The sequence below is a fragment of the Sorghum bicolor genome, chromosome 10 (assembly GCF_000003195.3).
Source record: "Sorghum bicolor cultivar BTx623 chromosome 10, Sorghum_bicolor_NCBIv3, whole genome shotgun sequence".
In the NCBI taxonomy this organism is placed as follows: domain Eukaryota; kingdom Viridiplantae; phylum Streptophyta; class Magnoliopsida; order Poales; family Poaceae; genus Sorghum; species Sorghum bicolor.
This window is the reverse complement of record NC_012879.2, coordinates 12,705,902-12,716,234: the sequence shown is the minus strand read 5'-3', so window position 1 is coordinate 12,716,234 and position 10,333 is coordinate 12,705,902. Positions and strand designations below refer to the sequence as shown.

Below are 10,333 nucleotides of genomic sequence, written 5' to 3'. Positions count from 1 at the left end.
TTTCCGCTGGCGCGACAAGACAATACTGTCACGCCAATGCATGTGGCGCGACAAACTTTTCCACGTTAAAAATGTCGTCGAATGTGTTATATCCTGTTATACCAACGTCGTCGAATGTGTCATATCCTGTTATACCAACGCATGTGGCACGACTATAGTATTTGGTAAAGCCATTGAGCTTGGCACGATCAAAAGGGTTATGTAATGCAATATATTTTTTGAGATGATTAATATTAAAATATTTACTAAAAAAGGATTAAAATATAAAAAAGGCCCCCGCTTGCACAGACACACCCTCACTTGGGCACATGAGCTAGTTGATCAAGAAAGGATTAAAATATATCATGTTTCTGTTTTTTTCTCAAGAAAGGATGCTGCTGTTATTTTATGTGGTATGTGGACATTGTGGATGGCGAGGAACAAGCGGCGGCATTGTGAGCTAGGGGTGCCGACGAGAGTGGCAATGCAGCGGGCAAAAGACAGCCTTTGACCTATGGTAGCTGCATGCTCCACATCCAGAGCCAAGGTCGCTGCACCTGCATCGATAAGTCCACAACGTGGGCAAAGGCTGTTACCCGGGTGATGAAGTGCAATGTTGATGCTTCTTTTCATGTCGGGGATCGTACAGAAGTGATGGGGGTGGTTCACGAAGGAAGGACGAGGACGTACAAACGATGGAAAAGTGAGGCCTTATTTTTAAATCTGAATTTTTTTGATTTCGAAGCTGTAGCACTTTTGTTTTTATTTGACAAATATTGTTCAATCATAGAGTAATTAGTCTTAAAAGATTCATCTCGCGATTTATAGACAAATTGTACAATTAGTTTTTGTTTTTATCTATATTTAATGCTCCATACATGTGCCGCAAGATTCGATGTGACAGGAAATCTAAAAAGTTTTTGGTTTTTAGGTGAGGCCTTGTTCAGTTCTCAAAATTTTGGGTTTTTGGGAACTGTAGTACTTTCGTTTTTATTTGAAAAACATTATCCAATCCTGGACTAACTAAGTTCAAAAGATTCATTTCGTAATTTACAGGCAAACTGTGCAATTAGTTTTTGTTTTTATCTATATTTAATACTACATGCATGTGCCGCAAGATTTGATGTGATGGGAAATCTTGAAAATTTTTGCAAACTAAACAAGAACTAAACAACACGTGAGCAATGTTGTCTGAACACGCTAGGAGCCTAGGAGCAGAGGCAATGGCTTGTCGCCATCGAATGCGATGAAGTGCAATGTTGATGCTTCTTTTCACGTCGGGGATCGTACAGAAGTGATGGGGGTGGTTCACGAAGGAAGGACGTACAAGCGATGGAAAAGTGAGCAATGTTGTCTGAACACGCTAGGAGCCTAGCTAGGAGCAGAGGCAATGGCTTGTCGCCATGGAATGCAGTATGCACGCGAGCGCGGGGTGCAGCGACTTGTTTAGTTCCCAAAAATTTTTAGAAAATTTTTCAGATTCTTCGTCACATCGAATCTTTAGACGTATGCATGGAGTATTAAATATAGATGAAAACAAAAACTAATTACACAGTTTGGTCGAAATTGACGAGACGAATCTTTTGAGCCTAGTTAGTCTATGATTGGACAATATTTGTCACATACAAACGAAAGAGATACTGTAGCAATTTTACAAAAAAATTAGGAAGTAAACAAGGCCCCCTGGAAATTGATTGCTAGGACCTGGTTACTCTTTACGAGAAGCGCACAAGCTTTAGGCCTTGTTTAGTTCGCAAAATTTTTCAAGATTTCCCGTCACATCGAATCTTACGGCACATGCATGGAGCATTAAATATATATGAAAACAAAAACTATTTACACAGTTCATCTGTAAACCGCGAGATAAATCTTTTGAGCCTAGTTACTCTATAATTGGATAATGTTTGTCAAATAAAAACGAAAGTGCTACAGTGCCGTTTTTCACCGGTTTTTGCCAACTGAACAAGGCCTTAATGCATCAGATGTGTGCTAGATTGACGTCCTGTAGTCTCAATGATGTTTCATCATAGTTTTATAGACATTAAATATTCTAATATGGCACTATATTAATAAAAGAGGTAATAAAAGTTTCATAGAAATAAAAAAATTTATAGAGATGAAACTTTTCTACGATATTTCAGTCATAAAATCACCGAGGATGGCCTAACAGACAGGTGGAGTGGCTTATAACCCCCACCAGCTCTACTGGGATATCATAAGTGATGATCGTAATCCTGTTCATGTGTTCATGGCTAATATTTGAAGCTCAGCTTAGGCCCTGTTTAGTTCCCACCTAAAATTTTTTTATCCATCCCATCGAATCTTTGGACACATGCATAGAACATTAAATGTAGATAAAAAAATAAACTAATTACACAGTTTAGTTGAGAATCACGAGACGAATCTTTTAAGCCTAGTTACTCCATGATTAGCCTTAAATGCTACAGTAACCCACATATACTAATGACAGATTAATTATGCTTAATAAATTTGTCTTGAAGTTTTCTGACGAGCTATGTAATTTGTTTTTTTATTAGTTTTTAAAAAACCCTCCCGACATCCTTCCGACACATTCGATGTGACACCCAAAAATTTTTCATTGTCAATCTAAATAGGCCCTTACCCTTAAAAACAAGAGACGTGCATGTTGCCGTCGAAAGGTGATGGGAGCGGGTGGCCTCGTTTAGTTCACCCAAAAATTTAAAAAAATTCAAGATTTCTCGGGTCTTGCGGCACATACATGAAGCATTAAATATAGATAAAAACAAAAACTAACTGCATAGTTTGCTTGTAAATCGCGAGACGAATTTTTTAAGTTTAGTTACTCTATGATTGAACAATGTTTGTCAAATAAAAACGAAAATGTTATAGTGTCAAAATCTAAAAACTTTTTGGATCTAAACAAGGCCTTGCTTGACGATGCGTACGAACCGCTTCTATCACTGGGTCCGTTAAGAGCAACCTCAATGTATATGGACCAAGTAGTCTATATACATGAGGCCTACATAAGTAGTCCATAGTTATTATTATTTGCTCACAATGTTCAGCCAACAAAGTAGTCCATAAAGTGGGTTTCACTAGAGATTAAAAATTATTCTTTCCAACCATCTCATGTATCGTGACACAAGAGAGAGAACATGGAGAGATAAAATAACATTTCTTTATTGCTTATGGGTAGTCCATAGGGCTATGCGTACCTTTTGTTATAGACTGCTATATAGACTACCTTCACAATATTTGAGCTAGCTAATAAAAGAGTATTTTATTTTCTATAGACTACTTTGCTGCTACATTGTGATTGCTCGTTCGAGGGATGCCATTGGTTACAAAGCCATGCTGCTGGCCTGCTGTTGCTAAACACCAAAACTAACGCTCGCGGTTAAAAGGTTGGTGAATGAAGAATGAACAAACGTGGTGCCAGTGCAAAATAACAGGACAAGTGAGAGTACAATCTCAGCTTCTATTGAAATGTCTTCACAGAATATGGCCCCAAACAGTCTCACAACACCATAACCACTATGCTGCACTTCTCCACAGGGGGCGTTGTTGCTGGAAGAACTTTTTCAATAACCTAAACGGTCATTCGATGTAGTGCGACCATCACCAGTTTGACCTACAGAAGATTCAACAATGGTATAAAACAATAGACCCACACTACAGGATTATGAGATTTTGCCGAGAGCTCCTCAAGCACTCGGCAAAGAGTGCCACGTGTCAGGCACTCGGCAAATGACCGCCGGCCGACGGGAGGCGTCAGCTGACGGCTCTTTGCCGAGTGCCGAACGGCAAGGCACTCGGCAAAAAGTTTTTTTTTTAAAAAAATTCTTTGTCGAGTGTCGTCGTGGAAGGCACTCGGCAAAGATTATTTATTTTATAAAAAAAATTCTTTGCTGAGTGCCACGTGGCAGGCACTCGGCAAAGCTGGCGTGTGCACTGGCAGTGCCCAGCTTTGCCGAGTGCCTGCACTCGGAAAAGCTGGGAAATTTGTTTTTTTTTTCATTTTTTTGTTGTTTTTTCATGTAATTCACAATAGACAAATCACAACACAGTAATAGACATCCACATAACATATATAATAGAAATCCACACATTCATCCATCAATAGTCACAAATCCACATATATAGTCACAAATGCAACAATAGTTCAACATCGCACCTCCTAAGGCTCACATCCAACATCCATAACAAGTCCATGTCACAAACGAGTCCCTGCATCACTGGTCCAGCTATGACCCGGCGTCCGCGTGTCCCTGAGAGTGTGAAGAGCTCTCACCTTGCCACCCATGTGCGGCCAACCTGCAGGGTGCTGAGGCCCAGGCGCGCCACCTGACCACGGAGACCACCCGTGCTGCTGGAGGGTGTGGAGGAGCGCTAGCTGACCACGGAGACCACCCGTGCGTCGGAGGCGGAGGAGGAGCGCCACCTGGGCACGTGTGTGGACTCTGCCCAACCGGGCACCCATGGCCTAGAGAAGCGCCATCTCAAGGAGTCGAGTTCGAAGACCCCACCGACTGTGCCTGCACAAAGTAGGAGCGATGTCTTTAGTACCTGTATGATGACTGCAGAAGACAAAGCAATGGGCAAATATATATACTCACCGGAGAAGGCACTAAAGGGCCTAAAGGGCTAGGAAGAGAGAGTGGAGCGAACAGCTAGAGAGGCAGCGGAGGCACGACCACACCAGAGATCTGAAGGAGAGTGAAAGTAGTTGGCGAAGTCCTGCATCTAAAGCTGCTGGTGCTCCTAGAAAGCCTCGAACTGGCGCGAAGGCCACACATCCATAAACTCGACACGAAGGCCATCAAGGACACATAGGGCACGATGGCCGACAACCCGATTTAGATATAGGGGTTATACCTACGGTGCCGGCTATGGACAAGGACGACGACAACAGCAAGACGACGACGGGGACGACCGAAGCGATCCCTAAATCGACGGCACCTCCCTTCTCCTCCTTGCCTTCTCCTTTAGCCCCCTCTCTTCTCCCCTCCTCCTCTCTCCTCTCCTTCTCCTTTCTTCTTCCCTGCCTCCTCCCCTGCAGCCCCTTCTCTTCTCTTCTCCCTGCTGCCGGCGGCCTTGCCCCTTCTTCTCTCCTCCTCCTCCTACCAGTTTGGGGCAGGTGCAGGGGCGTTGCCCTTCTTCCCCGGCGCCGGTCGGCAGGAGGACGACGGCCACCGAGCCGGGCGGGGCGTGCGGAGCGCCGGTGGCCGGATCTGGCAAACGGCGGCACGGGGGCGCGGTGGAGGCGACCCGGCCAGGCGCGGGCGGCGGCGGCCCGGGGTGGCTCACGGGCCGACGGCGAGGGGCGGGCCGGCGATGATCGGGGGCGCGGGGGCGGCGCGGGTGCGCGGGGCGGGTCGTGGGCGGCGCGGGGGCGCGGGGTCGCAAACGGCAGCGGCAGGCTGGGGTTGCGCGGGCTATGGGAGGCGGGGCGTTTGGGGATAGGGCACGGGGGCCGAGGCGCAGTGGGTTAGAAAAGGAAAATTTTTTAGTTTTTTTTTAATTGTCTTTCCAAGTGTCTGACGTAGCACTCGACAAAGATATTTTTTTTATTTTTTGAGCTGAGTTTTTTTAGGCTTTGTGACACTATTTGAAGCACCATTTTAAAGTTTGGGACCATTTTGACTTTTTTTACTATATTCAACTAATTTATTTTGTTTCTTTGTATTTTTCGAGATAATTCAAATGTGAACTGCAACTATATGAAATATCGCAATGCAGTGATTCAAAAAATGATAGTCATGGTGTTTGGTGTATTTTGAGTCCGTATCTATGACCTCACATGAAATCTCGACCATCTCGCTGAGGTAACATGTCGAGTGACGTGCGCGAAAAGTGGATTAAAATTATATAAAATCCAAACGAAGTCCCAAAATCATGAAACTTGGTGGCGCGTCGTGTTATCGCACGTAGATGCTATGGTTAAAATTTGAGAAGTTTCGGAGCAAGTTGCAATGTCGAATGTCTAAAATCCAGACATCCCCACATGTGATCCTTCCCTATAGAAGAATCCTTGGGTTTCTCCTCAGCTGTAGCTTTTCCAATTTTATTTTGTTTCTTCAAATCTAGCCTTAGATTATCATTAGATGTTGGAGGTTTCGCTTCTCTTGGCTTTAGATCCCTCTTAGAAGCTGCTTCTCGGATAGGGTCAGCTACTTTCAGTAGGTAAACTACTCTGTCCATGAACATCAGAGAGTTCCTTCTGAATTCGGGCAATCTTATCATGTACTGCAAGATGTCTCAAATTAGCAAGATAATAAGACAGATAAAAATGCATCTAAACTGAAACAAATGTAGAAATAAGTGTGCAGCAATGCATAACTTTTAGGTTAGGCCTTGTTTAGATCCAAAATTTTTTTAAATTTTGACATTGTAGCATTTTCGTATTTATTTGATAAATATTGTCCAATCATAAAGTAACTAGTCTTAGGCCTTGTTTAGTTCCGAAAAGTGAAAAGTTTTCGGTACTGTAGCACTTTCGTTTGTTTGTGACAAATATTATCTAATTATGGACTAATTAGGATTAAAAGATTCGTCTCGTGATTTACAGCTAAACTGTGTAATTAGTTTTTGTTTTCGTTTATATTTAATGTTTCATGCATGTGCCACAAGATTTGATGTGACGGAGAATCTTGAAAACTTTTTGGTTTTCAGGGTGAACTAAACAAGGCCTTAAAAGATTCGTCTCGCGATTTAAAGATAAATTGTGCAATTAGTTTTTGTTTTCATCTATATTTAATACTCCTACTGTAAGATTCGATGTAACGGAGAATTTTAAAAATAAAAAAGATAACTAATTACAGATAAACTGTTTAATTGGTTTTGTTTTTATCTATATTTAATATTTCAAGAGCATTAAATATAAATAAAAAGGATAACTAATTAAACAGTTTATCTGTAATTTACGAAACGAATCTTTTGAGACTAATTAGTCCATAATTAGACAATAATTATTAAATAAAAACGAAAGTTGCAAGCCCCATTTGCTGCTGCATCACATCAGGCAACAGTTTGCCTCTCACGGGCTGGATGCTCCTGCATCTTCACGCGACCTGCTGCTGCTACTGCTAGCCAGCCGCTGCCCCATGCCTTGTCTGGAACCTTGCCCAGCAGCCGCAGTCGCTTTGCTCCCCCTGCCATAATTCACACTACTGTTGGTCTTGCTCACACTGCTGCTAGCCAAAGTGAGCAGGCTTCAGCCAAAGTCTTGTTTAGTTCCTAAAAAATTTTGCAAAATTTTTCAGATTCTCCGTCACATCGAATCTTTAGACGCATGCATGGAGTATTAAATATAGACGAAAATAAAAACTAATTATATAGTTTGGTCGAAATTGATGAGACGAATCTTTTGAGTCTAATTAGTCCATGATTGGACAATATTTGTCAAATACAAACGAAAATGCTACAGTGTCGATTTTGCAAAATTTTTTGGAACTAAACAAGGCCCAAGTCAAGCTGACAACTCTACTGTGTCACGCCTTTACTGTGTCACGTCAGTACGGCCTTGTTTAGTTTCAAATTTTTTTTGCAAAATAGGAATAATACCACTTTCGTTTGTATTTGACAAATATTATCCAATTATGTACTAACTAGACTCAAAAGATTCGTCTCGTCAATTTCGATCAAACTGTGCGATTAGTTTTTATTTTCGTTTATATTTAATACTTCATGCATGCGTCTAAAGATTTGATGTGACGGGGAATCTGTAAAATTTTGCAAAATTTTTTGGGAACTAAACAAGGCCATTTGTCAATGCGCAGCCTGAACCCTCTCTCTACTTTCTACACGCATACTATATATATATATACTCTCTCCGTCTCTTTTTAATTGTCGCTTTCGCTTTCTAAAAAACAACAGCCGGTAATTATATATTAAAAAATATTAATATTTATAATACATAATTAATATCATTAGAAAAAACTTTGAATCTAGTTTTTAACAAATTTATTTGGAGATACAAATGTTGCACGTATTTTCTACAAATCGAGTCAAACTTGTGGCACGCACACCAACGACGACAATTAAAAAGGGACAGAGAGAGTATATATATAACAATTAATTACACAGTTTCCTAATCTTTTGCATAGATAAAATTTTTCGTGAACTAAACAAGGCCTCATGGGAATCTGCATAGCCTAGCCAACCTCAACTTATCCCCCACCCCCCTTGCTACTCCCCACTATGAAGCCCCTAACCAGTCCCTGGTTCATCTTGCAACCATCGAGCTTCAAACCGGGAAGAAGAGAGAGACTGATGTGAGCCACCAGAGCACGACCAGTGCTACCCCTCCGTAGCAGCTCGCCGCAACCTCACGGAACGCATCTTTCTCTCAGTAGGTCTGCTAATGCTCCTTCAATTCTTGCCTATGAATCAACACCGGCGACCGATGTCAAGCAACAATTTTGTAACGGCCATAATACCACAACTATCCAGCACAAAAGCTCCACTCCCTGCTTCATCCCTTCCAAAAACCCTCATTGCATTTTGTCTGCTAGCTCTAATCTCTGCATCCAGAGCAAGCACAACACCCAAGCTCCCTCATCTGCTGGCTATGGAGGATCTTCTAGCAGGTGTGGTGGATCCGGAGATGGAAATGGAGGTGGAGATGATGGATCTGCAGGCTATCAGCTCTGGCTTGGGCGAGTTGCAAGTCCCCGAACCCATGGAGATGGAGGGCCCCCCCAGCTCTCTGCAAGAGGTGCTGCAAGCTCAGGAGGAAGAAGAGACGAAATCGGGAGAAGGAGCCAACCAGCCAGGGGAACCACACAAGGCCAGCAGAAAACTGCTGGCCTACGCCGCCATCGCTCGCCCTCATCTGAAGAAAATATCTCCGATGCCACCTCCCTTGTCAGAGGAGATGAGCAGGAAAGCAAATGAAGGGCTAGGCCCCGGCCCCGCAGTTCACATCGGGACGAGCGGTCTCCCGGAGTTCGCAACGAAGCCGGACAAAAGGGGGATTTATTCCTACTTTGTGTCCACAGGAGTGAAGCAAGTGTTCAAGAATCTCCTGGTCTCAGTGGCAGCGCTGTTCATAGGAGGTATTTTGGAGACGGTGTGTCTGTTTCTCCTGTCAACCCTGTATGCGATGTTCTCTAGCCCAATACAGCTGCCAGGAGAAGCTAACTGCACTGGCGAGTCAGCGATGGAGGTTGACGGCCAGCCTCTGGATCTGCGCCCTACTCCGGTGGGTGGCCATCCTGGCCTTTGCTCTGCTAGAGACAGAGAAGGAGTAGGCCTTCTACTGGAATCTCAAGGTCCCTCTTCCCTCAATCATCTACACGGCGGGAACGGCCCTATTAACGTTCAACTTCAACAAAACTCGAGCACTCTACAACATGACGAAGGGGCTCTGGCGCCAGCCCACAAGGCGCCATGAGTCTGTTAGCATGGAACTATCAGGGCGCCGGCAGGAGCCTTGAGAGCATCCCCACAAACGCCAAGGTAATTTTCATCTCTGAAACCAAAAGCTCTAGAATCAACAAAACTGATCTGATAAAATAAATTCAAACTTGATGATGCTCACATCATTTCAGCTGATGGCCAATCTGGAGGTCTTTAGCTTTTATCCAGAAGTCAAGTTCAAGTAGATGTAGTCGAGTCTAGTAGCTTTTATGTTCTAGCTAGTTGCTATCTTAAGCATGTTTATGGAGACCCTCATCACCGAAGAACCACTTGGATCTAGAGACAAATCCGTCTATTTGTTATGTCTAATCAGAACCTACCTTTCATTTATATGGGTGACATAAACATTATGCATGTAGCTGAAAAGCTTGGCCCTAGGCCTCCTAATTATCGTTTGATTTCCGAATTCTGCTGTTTGATCAAAGCTTGTGGTTTCTTCGATTTGGGTTACAAAGGTCCTGCTTACACCTGGACTAACAAATGTTTTGATGACTGCCCCACTTATGAATGTCTTGACAGATTTCTGGGCAATGCTGATTGGTGTGCTAATTTTCCTAATATTGTTGTTTATCACTTACCTATGCTCAGAAGTGATCATGACCCTATTCTTGCTGTTTTAAACTCTTCTCGCTGTAAAATTTTCAAACCTTTCAGATTTGAAATTTGGTGGCTTCTTACTTATGATTATGAGGGCATAGCAAAAGCAAGCTGGCATAAATCCTCCTGCAGACCTTTTTCACCTCAAAAACAAATACCTAGCCAAAGACCTAATGAAAATGGCACAAAAGTGAGGTCTTGTTTACGTGTAAACTGTAGCATTTTCGTTTGTATTTGATAATTATTGTCTAATCATAAACTAACTAGGATCGAACGATTCATCTCGCAAATTACAAGTAAACTGTTCAATTAGTTTTTATTTTAGTGTATATTTAATGCTCTATGCATGCATCCA

General features: G+C 42.7%; 1 protein-coding gene and 1 long non-coding RNA gene across 2 annotated transcripts; one reads left to right on the top strand and one right to left on the bottom strand.

Moving 5' to 3' along the window:
• On the bottom strand, positions 4,029–5,265 carry LOC110431268. Its single transcript, XR_002448705.1, has 2 exons — positions 4,578–5,265; positions 4,029–4,496 (listed from the first exon to the last, which is right to left on the bottom strand). It is a non-coding gene; the product is annotated as an uncharacterized LOC110431268 (long non-coding RNA).
• On the top strand, positions 8,124–9,790 carry LOC110430914. Its single transcript, XM_021449133.1, has 2 exons — positions 8,124–9,420; positions 9,513–9,790. The coding sequence occupies exon 1, from the start codon at positions 8,324–8,326 to the stop codon at positions 9,353–9,355; it is 1,032 nt and encodes a 343-aa protein (XP_021304808.1). The 5' UTR covers positions 8,124–8,323; the 3' UTR covers positions 9,356–9,420; positions 9,513–9,790.